The 12,260-nt window shown below is 36.3% G+C and overlaps 1 protein-coding gene and 1 long non-coding RNA gene across 11 annotated transcripts in view; one reads left to right on the top strand and one right to left on the bottom strand.

Annotated features, from left to right (window-relative positions):
* JMY (junction mediating and regulatory protein, p53 cofactor) overlaps nucleotides 1-12,260 on the top strand; it is a 134,973-nt gene that overhangs the window by 112,374 nt on the left and 10,339 nt on the right. The window contains exons 10-11 of one of the 2 annotated variants that reach the window (XR_005600510.1): nucleotides 2,742-3,052; nucleotides 8,691-8,845. Coding sequence is in view for 1 of the 2 variants with exons in the window: in XM_039544878.1 (XP_039400812.1) it covers nucleotides 2,742-3,049 (308 nt within the window). In the remaining variant the exon portion in view is untranslated. Of the gene's footprint in view, nucleotides 1-2,741; nucleotides 3,053-8,690; nucleotides 11,094-12,260 lie in introns of those variants that run through there. The other variant, XM_039544878.1, reaches the window with a different exon arrangement.
* Nucleotides 1-12,260, bottom strand: part of LOC120408212 — a 42,936-nt gene that overhangs the window by 20,442 nt on the left and 10,234 nt on the right. For all 9 annotated transcript variants that reach the window (XR_005600513.1, XR_005600518.1, XR_005600512.1 and 6 more), the window contains exon 4: nucleotides 2,720-2,996. This is a non-coding gene — a long non-coding RNA (uncharacterized LOC120408212). The remainder of the gene's footprint in view (nucleotides 1-2,719; nucleotides 2,997-12,260) is intronic.

Below are 12,260 nucleotides of genomic sequence, written 5' to 3'. Positions count from 1 at the left end.
AATGCCGTTAGCCTTCTTGGCAACAAGGGCACACTGTTGACTCATATCCAGCTTCTCGTCCACTGTAACCCCTAGATCCTTTTCTGCAGAACTGCTTCCTAGCCATTCAGTCCCTAGTCTGTAGCAGTGCATGGGATTCTTCCGTCCTAAGTGCAGGACTCTGCACTTGTCCTTGTTGAACCTCATCAGGTTTCTTTTGGCCCAATCCTCTAATTTGTCTAGGTCCTTCTGTATCCTATCCCTACCCTCCAGCATATCTATCACTCCTCCCAATTTAGTGTAATCTGCAAACTTGCTAAGAGTGCAGTCCACGCCATCCTCCAGATCATTAATGAAGATATTGAACAAAACCGGCCCCAGGACTGACCCTTGGGGCACTTCGCTTGAAACTGGCTGCCAAATAGACATGGAGCCGTTGATCACTACCCGTTGAGCCCGACGATTTAGCCAGCTTTCTAACCACCTTATAGTCCATTCATCCAGCCCATACTTCTTTAACTTGATGGCAAGAATACTGTGGGAGACCATATCAAAAGCTTTGCTAAAGTCAAGGAATAACACATCCACTGCTTTCCCCTCATCCACAGACCCAGTTATCTCATCATAGAAGGCAATTAGGTTAGTCAGACATGACTTGCCCTTGGTGAATCCATGCTGACTGTTCCTGATCACTTTCCTCTCCTCTAAGTGCTTCAGAAATGAATCCTTGAGGACCTGCTCCATGATTTTTCCAGGGACTGAGGTGAGGCTGACTGGCCTGTAGTTCCCCGGATCCTCCTTCTTCCCTTTTTTAAAGATGGGCACTATATTAGCCTTTTTCCAGTCATTCGGGACCTCCCCCGATCGCCATAAGTTTTCAAAGATACTGGCCTAGGGCTCTGCAATCACATCCGCCAACTCCTTTAGCACCCTCGGATGCAGTGCATCCGGCCCCATGGACTTGTGCTCGTCCAGTTTTTCTAAATAGTCCTGAACCACTTCTTTCTCCACAGAGGGCTGGTCACCTTCTCCCCATACTGTGCTGCCCAGTGCAGCAGTCTGGGAGCTGACCTTGTTTGTGAAGACAGAGGCAAAAAAATAATTGATTACATTAGCTTTTTCCACATCCTCTGTCACTGGGTTTCCTCCCTCATTCAGTAAGGGGCCCACACTTTCCTTGACTTTTTTCTTGTTGCTAACATACCTGAAGAAACCCTTTTTGTTACTCCTAACATCTCCAGCTAGCTGCAACTCCAAGTGTGATTTGGCCTTCCTAATTTCATTCCTGCATGCCTGAGCAATATTTTTATACTCCTCCCTGGTTATTTGTCAAATCTTCCACTTCTTGTAAGCTTCTTCTTTGCGTTTAAGATCAGCAAGGATTTCACTGTTAAGCCAAGGTGGTTGCCTGCCATATTTACTATTCTTTCTACACATTGGGATGGTTTTTTCCCTGCAACCTCAATAAGGATCCTTTAAAATACAACCAGCTCTCTTGGACACCTTTCCCCCTCCATGTTGTTCTCCCAGGGGATCCTGCCCATCAGTTCCCTGAGGGAGTCAAAGTCCGCTTTTCTGAAGTCCAGGGTCCGTATTCTGCTGCTATCCTTGATGTGCAAGTGGAAAACCAAAGACTCCCCTTTTTGTGACTGCAGATAGACCATCCAAACCATTGAACACATCATAAGCAGATCAGACAACGAGCTTAGAATGTACCCTTATGTGTTTGTCTTTACAAAAATCTGAGCTAACTTGACCAAATTTGGGCAGATTTTCACAAAGGAGGAGGGACTTCGAAAGGCATATCTCTGACACAAAGCCAACCCAACTCAGGATTGTTGAAATCCGATGGATAACAAAGGATGTCATAAAAATGTATTCCACAATACACTTAGGAGAATTGGGGAGAGTTTTTCAGCTATGGATAAATGTTTCACTTTGGATATGATATGCTGGTACATAGCTAGTTCCCACTATTGTATTGAAAATATTATGCTGGGTTTTTTTGACACACATTAATCCTGGCCCCCACCTAATCTGTAGATCTGCAAACCCAGAATCCAGTTGAAATACTATGTTTGTTTCACAGGGGAGTAAAGCTGCAGGTTGACTGTAAAGAGCCCTCACTCTGTGCCTTAACATAGCTAAATTACTGCTCTGCTTGCTTTAAATACAGGGGAGTGGGGCGTTTGAGAAGGCTGGGATTAGTACTGTGCAAATCCACTGGCCAAAACCTCCGCATATCAGATTGGAGGAGAGGGAAATACATGCTGTTGCACCTGACCACATCTGCTAGTCCTCCATGGCTTGTAGTAGAAGTCATGCAGTGGATACAAACCAGCTACCTCAGGCATGTCCTGAGAATTCAGTTTCTCCTCTGGTGCTTGCATTACACAGAGTATGCAGTCCAGTCAGTTAAGTTATGTGCTCACTATCAGAGTTTGAGCCACAGGAAATAGACATCATAATGTATTTTGATTTTGTAACTGATTGTTGTCTTGCAGGCAGGAAAACTTATCTGCCAAAGTAGCCATACTGTATACCATATGCTGATGTTATTTGGTTTTCAGAAGTCATATTATAGTGTTCACAGTACAAATATAATTTCTTCTTGCCAGTAAAGAAAAAAAAAAGGTCAAAACTGCAAAACTGCAAAATTGCTGTGGTAACTACCCTTTGTCATATAGGAAACAAAAATGAAGATGCTGAAATGTGTAAATATATTAAACTTAATACTAACTCAGTCTTTTGATTTGCTGCAGTGAGTTCCCCAATGGATGAGGTGCTGGCTTCCTTGAAGCGTGGTAGTTTTCACCTAAGAAAAGTTGAGCAGAGAAATCTCCCTCCTTTCCCTGATGAAGATGACAGCAATAACATCTTGGCACAGATAAGAAAAGGGGTGAAACTGAAGAAGGTGCAGAAAGATGTTCTGAGAGAGTCTTTTACAATTCTGCCTGACACTGACCCTTTAACACGCAGCATCCATGAAGCACTGCGAAGAATTAAGGAGGCATCACCTGAATCAGAAGATGAAGAGGAGAGTTTGACTTGCACAGACTGGGAAAATTAACCTGTAAATTTCCTATATTTTTAAAAATTAAATTTTATTTTGTTGACACTTTTTTAGGAATATCTGCTAAGCTTTGGCTAGAAAGTCTAGGAGATTTAGGAGTGTGCCTAAATCATGCAGTATACATAAACTGGTAAAAATGTGCATATCTAATCTGAACCATTGGCATATCAAAGGGAGTTAATTAAACTTATAAGGGAAACATATTTCTGGACTGTTGCCAGAAATTTTTTTTGTAAACATTTTTTGCTAAACCAGTGACAGAAGTTGTCCTCACAAAAAACCTAAACCTCAGTATATTGACCAGACTATAAGATTGAAAAGAGCTTTCAGAAATAATAATGCAACAAAATCACTCTTGAATATACCCCTACATTTACTAATGTCAAATGTTTTCTAATTGCTTCTGATGTGTAAAAATCCAGTGTATTTCCCACTTGAAGCTAAATAATTACAAGTCAAAGAAGATTAGATCTGACTACTAAGCATATTGAAATCTTGTTGGCGACCCTGTCTGTCTGGCATCTTGGTGGCTGGCTTTTTGATAGCTTTCTTTCAGATCTGTGAACGGTCTGATTAGATTTCTAAATCATAAACAGTAAATATGCCAGTATAATTTATACCTCTGCTATTCATAAAATACCCCACAAATTTCCAGGCATTGTAGTTAGATGTGATACAAGAACAGAACTTAGACTTAAGATAGCTAGTTTTAGTGAGTTCAGAACAATGCAGAAATAGCCAAGGAATTTTAATTTTCAAGATTGTGGTGGTAGTCAAAAGAGACAGATTCTTCTGTGCTACTCCTATGAACTGGACTGACAGAGTGCTGTTTTTCTGTATCAAGTCTGCTGATAGAACATGGCCATATTTAAATATAAATAAAAGGTTCAAATAAATATATTTATAAGTAAATAAAAATGTAAATCTAGATCGAGGAGAAAGCCACAAGGATCTCTAAAGAACTTATTTAAAAAACTTTCTTAGAAATGGACTCTCACAAGGTGTATAGTGAGTTAAAGGGAATAAATAATAAATTTTGCATTCAAACCACATATATAGTGGTAGTAAAAGACACCCCATTTGTATGTTAATAATTAAGCAGTAATGCACTCCAGGGACTGAGAGCTTTTGGGACACTGACACAGCTGTGAAATGACATTTAGTGCAAGTATCACAGGTATTAAAAAGGGATGGTAGCCCAGCAAAACAAACAAGCTGTAGTATTTTAATGTGATTACAAATCTTTACTAAATTAAAGCTATTAAATAAATTGTTATGCCTATTTGATATCCTATTCTAAATTTTAAAAAAGGAAAATAAACAGTTACCTCCCCTCCACCCCACTGGTAGATTAGCCACTAGAGAGCCATATCAATTGATCTGTTTGATTTAGTTTTACTGTATTTCTCCTGATCCAGCTTTATTGCTAGGAAGCGTGAACCTGTCTTAAATCCAAAGGCGCAGATATGCTTGCATGCTGTTGGAATGCACAGTCAAAAGCTGGTATGATCTGCAGGGCTGTCTGGCTCTCACTACAGTTGTTGATCACTCAAGAGCTGACACCTTCCTCAAAACTATTATTAACTTCACGATTACAGGTTTGGGTCCCTCATGATTTCCTATGGCGATTGTTATAAAATCGAAGATGTGGGCTGAATTACTTTTTTAGCGTGTTCATTCTTCTGTCACTCTTTCTAGACATTTGACCAAACCTATTTCAGTGATTTGGTTTTATGTAATAGTTTTGTAAACCTAATTGCATCTTTTTGAATCTTGTTTTCCTCTTGGGAAGAGTACTCTTTAATACCTCAGAATATTGTAAACTGCTTTCCTCAAAATCCTTCCCTTTTTTTTAACCTGAGGTATTGATAGGGCACCAGTTGCCATCTTCTTTTGTAAGCTAACGTTATCTGAACCTTAAATACCGGTACTCTAACTGTAAGTAAGTTGAAGGTGCTTAGAATCTTATGGAATTTGGACTGTGAGTTCCACAGAGACTTATACACACATTTGGCATTTGCATTCTACCCCCTCCACACTCTGTTACCATGAAAATACTTCAGTGGGATGTAATTGTAACTGACAGTTTTTGATAGATTTGTAATGGTTTGTGTTTAAAAACAAACAAACCTTACAAAAACTAGGCTATGCTGAGGAATTGTATGAAATAATCTGATTTTAGAAGCATTAGACTGAAACATATGTAACACTATTCTGCTGAATTACTATTATTTTCACAGACGTGACCCTACTTGGATTGAATTTATAAATTGATTTAACAGAATTAATTACCTAGTACTTTAAATAATGGTCTACTGCAGAAATTTCAGAGCATGTTTTCTCGTACAAGGAAATCAGTTTAATGCCAGGATCTGTTAAAAGAATGTCATTGCTGATTAAAATTCCCTTTATAACTGCAGTCAGAGGGTAAAACAATTTTAAAAGAATTGCCCTCACTAAGAAAAATTCGGTCTGTGATAAATTGGAATAACATTTGAGCTGACTTGGTAGAAAGGCGTCCCTTTGATTGATCTTGGATACGTCTCTTCCCTATAATATAAGGAAGATGGTAAAATGGTTTGTGAATGCTTTCTTTCCCCGAATACGGATAACTTAGTTATCCAAATAGCAGTAAAGGTTTTGGGGGGAAAAAAGTATAGTGGATGTGTAATAATTAGGGCTATCCATTAATCACAGTTAACTCACGTGATTAACTCAAAAAAATTAATTGTGATTAATCACACGGTTAAACAATAGAATACCAATTGAAATTTATTAAATATTTTTGGATGTTTTCTACATTTTCGAATATATTGATTTCAGTTACAACACAGAATACAAAGTGTACAGTGACTACTTTATATTATTTTTATTACAAATATTTGCATTGTAAAAATGAAACAAAAAAATAGTTTTTTCAATTTACCTCATACTAGTACTGTAGAGCAATCTCTTTATCATGAAAGAGCAACTTACAAAGGTAGGGTTTTTTTTGTTTCATAACTGCACCCAAAAACAAAACAATGTAAAACTTTAGAGCCTACAAGTCCACCTAGTCCTACTTCTTGTTCAGCCAATTGCTAAGAGAAACAAGTTTGTTTACATTTATGGGAGATAATGCTGCCCACTTCTTAATTAAAATTTCACCTGGAAGTGAGAACAGGCATTTGCATGGCACTGTTATAGATGGCATCGCAAGATATTTACATGTCAGATGCGCTAAAGATTCATATGCCTCTTCATGCTTTGGCCATTGTTCCAGAGGACATGCTTCCACATTGATATGCTTGTTAAAAAAAAAAATTAAAAAAGTGTTAATTAAATTTGTGACTGAACTCCTTGCGGGAGAATTGTATGTCTCCTGCTCCATGGTTTTACTCGCATTCTGCCATATATTTCATGTTATAGTAGTCTCGGATGATAACCCAGCACATGTTGTTCGTTTTAAAAACACTTTCACTGCAAATTTGACAAAATACAAAGAAGATATCAATGTGAACTTTCTAAAGATAGCTACAGTACTTGACCCAAGATTTAAGAATCTGAAGAGCCTTCCAAAATCTGAGAGGGATGAGGTGTGGCGCATGCTTTCAGAAGTCTTAAAAGAGCAACACTGACGCGGGAACTACAGAATCCTTACCACCAAACAAGAAAATCAGCCTTCTGGTGGTGGCATCTGACTTAGATGATGAAAATGAACATGTGTCGGTCTGCACTGCTTTGGATTGTTATCATGCAGAACCTGGAATGATGGTTGAAGCATCAAGAGATATATGAATCTTTATCGCATCTGGCATGTAAATATCTTGCGATGCTGGCCACAACAGTGCTATGCAAATACCTGTTCTCATTTTCAGGTGATATTGTAAACAAGAAGCAGGCAGCATTATCTTCTGCAAATGTGAACAAAGTTGTTTGAGTGATTGGCTGAACAAGAAGTAGGACTGATTGGACTTCTAGGGTGTAAGTTCAACTTTCATCATAAAGAGATTGCTTTACAGTACTTAGTATTTTTTAATTCACCTAATCCATTTCTTTTGTCTTTTATGGTGCAAATATTTGTAATAAAAATAAATATAAATTGAGCACTTACACTTTGTATTTTGTGTTGTAGTTGAAATCAAATATTGGAAAATGTAGAAAACATCCACAAATATGTAAATAAAAGGTATTTTATTATTAACAGTGTGATTAATCACGATTAATTTTTTTAAATGCTTGACAGCCCTAGTAGTAATGTTTTATAAGTACTTCATAGGGTGCCCTATGAGATATATATATATCAATTTATTAATAGATACATACATATTTATCCTAATTTATTAATCAGAGTCTTAAAAATGCATGTGTTTTCAAACAAAGACTAAGTCCTTGTCCCAGGGGGCTTATAAAATGGAGTATGATAAAAAAAGAAGGGTGACCTATTTGGGAGCTGTGGAGAGGGTGGAGTGAAAGGAGTATTGCTTTTTTCTTGAATTTTGAGGGGAAATTGGCATTTATACAAGTTTTAAAAGAGAAGGCATGTGAATTGTAAAACTGAGAATTTAAAGTGGAATATTTGGTTTCTCTACTAGTTTTAAAATGTAGTGTTTGCCTCAGACTAACTCACTAAGAGGGGAGTTGAAACTTCCATTTCTCATTCATATTTTCTTTGTCTTCAAATAATTACCTGTTTCTAAGACCTTAAATCACACAAACTGTCCTTTAAAAAAAAAAAAAAAAAAAAAGTCCCCCTCTTGCACTTTCTGAAGCACTTAATTTATACTTCCTTGTATGGAGTATCATCCTCTGTTAATTGCATGCTTATGCCATAATGAAAGGGAAAAGTGGAATATCCATTCACTATTTTAAGCATTTTAGCAACCCTTGTATACTTTCACAAGAACTTATTTTAGAAATCATATAGATGAGATTGTTTTTCAAATTACAGTTATAAATATACAGAATGAAACAACACATGAAAGATTAAATCTGGTCTGTCACAGAGGTTCCAACTACCTGTTATATGGGTTAGCTTCTGAAACTAAATTTTTTCCATTTATGTCTTCCCTATAATTTCTAAATCTCACGAGACAATACATGAGTCAGCTGCATTCATTTGAATCACTACCAGAAGATGCAGTGGCGCACAGAAAATTGTTGATGTTCAGAAAATAGCCAGTTGGAAGTTTTAGATCCTTTATACTTTTCATTTTAAGATTGCATAGTCTGTTAAAGAAGTTTGTGTTGACTTGAGTCATCAGTCAAATGTTGCAATAACATAAGAGCCCAGATTCTCAACTGAGACCAAGGAATGCCCAGAGCAACTCAGGGATGGGGTGACTAAGATTTTTCTAGACTACCTTGATTTGAGGCCAGCTATTTGACAGTGCAGTCCCCTGTTGCAATTTAGAGCAGCCTGAGGGTGCTCTATCTTGTGTTGGCTGCTAATAACCCCAAGAGGGCACAGTGAAGCCCTGGCTGTGCCCAATACACTGGTTGCTGGGATTGTTAGGAGCCACTATGATGGCTCTAAACCACTGGAATTAAGCAGAATCTAAGAGTTTAAAAATGCCGCTTAATGTATTTAATGGAGGGGATTTGTACAGTTGAAATTAAATTATGTTTCAGTTATTCTTTGTTTTGTTTTTTTACACAGGTGACTAGCAGCCACTGAAGAAAGGAAAAAAACAACAACAAAAAAATACCCCACAGCTGGAGATCAATCTTCCTCTTCATTTCAGAAAATTCAAAGCCAGCAATTTTGACCATCAGCTGCATGGTAGAAAAAGGCTTCCTTTGGCAAATGATTGAGTATGTGAAAAAACGTGAAACATTGATTTTTTTCAGATTATTTTTTATTCATTCCACAAGTGCAAGGTTGGATAAAAAGCTAAGTTGTTTAGATATGCATTTTATATAACTGTAATAAGAAAAGGGTCTTCAGGATGTTTTCTCAATTCTTTAAGCACTTTTTACATTTGCGTTAGCATATATGGCCAGTTAAGTGAGGGAACATTTTAAGTGGGAAGAATGCTGCATTGATAAAGCTACTGGGGGATGCAGTTAAAACATCAGGACAGCTATGAAACCTACTTTTCAGTGCACTGAAAATATCATCTGCTTGAAAAACAAATTTAATAGCTGTACCACAATAGCTAAAATTCAGATAGAGATGCAACTAAGATATCTTTAGTTATTCTTCTCACTGCAAAGAAGGTATGTTAGTATGAAAAATAATAACAACAAATGACTGTACAGTCTAAGTACCATAACAGTGGAATACATGTATTTAAGAATGTATGTGTTTACAATATGGTACACTTAACATGGCATATTGCAGCAACTTTTTAGAAGGTCATATATAATCTTACACCCTACATTTTAAAAGTAGATTTTCCATGCTCTTTTAAACAGTAATATTTAGGTGAGATGAACTGAGTTAATAGTTATACCATACATACAAATTTGTTATAAGAAGCAATATTTTGTAATTTGATAATACGTAACATTATTTTTCTGTTAGCTTGAACTGTTCTTGTTTGATTACTGTAAGCAACCTTCTTTACTTTCTTATTTAAGGAGAACGCAGGACTTAAACATATTAACATCAGTTACGGAAGTTATGCTTCTCTGTTAGTTGTTAATATTTCCTTTAGTAGCTACAAAAAAATCATCATACCTAACAGCCTGTTTGGCTGAAAACTACACTTCCTTTTAATGCTGGCTGTATGTGGCTCTAAAGGAGGGGAGGGTACAGTTTTCAATACAGTGAGAACTTAAAAAGAAATAATCCTAAACTGCATGACTAATAGCTGCGGGCAGCTAGTTTTATAATGCCAGAGTACTTAGAGGTACATCTTATACAGAGTTCTAAGTAATCTTGTACTATGTTAAAGGCTCCATGTAATGTTTGTTAGTTGAGAAACACTCAAGTTATATGAAAGTCTTGACCAGTGTTTTATTTTTATTAAAATTTTACGTACTGTTTGAGAGACACGCCACCCCTTTCCTTTTACAAAATTATATTTTTGTTCAGTATTCATTTTATGAAGGACAAATGACTGTACTCATTTTCATTTAGAAGCAGATTCATGAATTGCTACTGTTGTGTAACGGAGTGCATATTCCTCTTTAACTTTTATAACAGTTCTTCTTAAAATAGTTGTGGGAGCAAGAATACTTATCTTGGCAATAGGTTATAAAACCAAAATGAACCTCAGATCTTGGAACCTTTAGGCTGTTCTACAATTATTGTCCTGAATAATAAAGATCTGTCATGTTTTGAAAGATAATTTGCCACTCTATACTTGGCATTGATAGGCATTTTTCTTGATTTTTTTGGCCTTATTTATAATGTCTAGTGAAACATTTTCATTTTTCAGAAATGATTCCAGTTTTGCTCCAGGTATCAGGTTTGGGGCAGTATCTTTCTTGGACAGAGCATCAGTTCTATGATACATCCATCATTAGCTTGTCAAGGACCTGACAACCTAAGTTTCTTTCTATGGTTTTACATATAACCATTTCAAAATTTATCATGTGTAATCATTTAGCATAGATCATAAATGTAAGTAGTTTGTGTGCCGATGGTTTTCAGACATCCATATTCCAGATTAATTACACTATAAACTGGGTCCAGTTTATGAATTTTTAGCTGTAGCACAAAACAGAAATATCTGCAAATTAGGATGATATAGTGTATGTGAAACTGAGTGCTAGACCAACAGCAATAGTGGGACATCAAGTATGTCCAGTTTTTCTTGCTGCAAGAAACAAAAGTGCAGATTGGACAGTTTGCATAAAACACTGGCAAAACTTTTGAGTTGGGGGGGTGAATAGTGTAATTTGAAAAACAGGCATAATGTCCCTTCCCCTTACACTAAATTTATTATCCACAAATTTATCACTATATAGGGAGATGTTTAAATAGCTCTGTACTGTGTTGTACTACAGAGTTCTCAGATGTATCTACATATGATTTGTCAACTTTGCCTTGAAAACTTGTTCATGATTAAAAATAAACCTGTCCTTGATAGACTTATATTTAGTTAAAATATTAGATTCCTGACTGAGTCTGTATACATTGCTTATTCATAGGAATATCATATTTTATGCACATGCACACAAAAGATAGCTGCTGTGCTGAGCATAACAGTTTATATCAAATTCAAACTGCAACTTTAAAAAGGAAAGAAGGTGTGTGTTTTCTAGAAAATATTAAAAATCAGATTTTAATCTAAAGTAGTTACTGGATGTCACAGTTTCAAACAGTTCTTCAATTTAATAGCCATTTACAATTCCATGCATAAAAATACTCCCAGTGCTTTTAGATGATGATTTACACTGGTATTGCAATAAAAGTTATATGGGGAAAGTCCAACTACTTTCACAAGTGTTGGAGAAATTGACAATCCTTGCTGTAACTGACAGTAGGTTTATTGAACAGCTCTGCACTTGAGAGACCATGGCAACCATCACTATGGGGATGGCATTAATACTTACTTGTGTATAAGAGGAAAAAAAGCTTGCACATTAAATGATCACTAGAGATTTTCAGTATTTGCTCTTCCTGGATGCACTACATCAGATTTGCTGAACTGTTCTGTTCCTAGCCACTGATCTTCAACAATTTCTCTTCTTTTGTGCATTTTACATGCCAAGAATACTTGCTTGTTTGTTCAAAATAGAGCTGTTTGGTAGTGAAATGGGTTCACTGAGGTAAGGAATTGGAATTTCCCAATCTGAACTACATATAAATTCAGGAAGCATGAGTATATACTGTACTTTGGGGACTGAGAATTTATCAGTGAGAAAAAGGAATTTAAATGGTTTATTGCTATTAGAGCAACCAAAAATGAAAGGTAAACAACAATAGTCTTTTGATCAGGAATGGGATTAGCATTTATTTCAATTTCTGTACCTCCCTCACAGTGGTCCCAAAATCCATTAAAAATGACTAACCTTCTTTTATTCACTTTTGCATATTATGTTTGCGTATTTTGTGTGTGATTTAGTTTTGTTTCTCTTTTTTAAATGTTACTTTAAAGATTTCTTTAAAAAGTTTAGCAGCCTGTATTCTACAACACATAGCTGTTACATAAATAAACTTGATCAGATATTGTGTTGTTCAATGGCTGCATCAGGGACTTTGGGTTCAATAGACTACAAAGAATCTGATTAAAAGAATCACTTTGCCTTTCAGCATTATGTTCTGTAAAGTCAAAAA

The sequence above is a fragment of the Mauremys reevesii genome, linkage group 6, assembly GCF_016161935.1.
Source record: "Mauremys reevesii isolate NIE-2019 linkage group 6, ASM1616193v1, whole genome shotgun sequence".
NCBI classification, from domain to species: domain Eukaryota; kingdom Metazoa; phylum Chordata; order Testudines; family Geoemydidae; genus Mauremys; species Mauremys reevesii.
The sequence above is the reverse complement of the archived record's forward strand: the minus strand, read 5'-3'. Positions and strand labels throughout refer to the sequence as shown.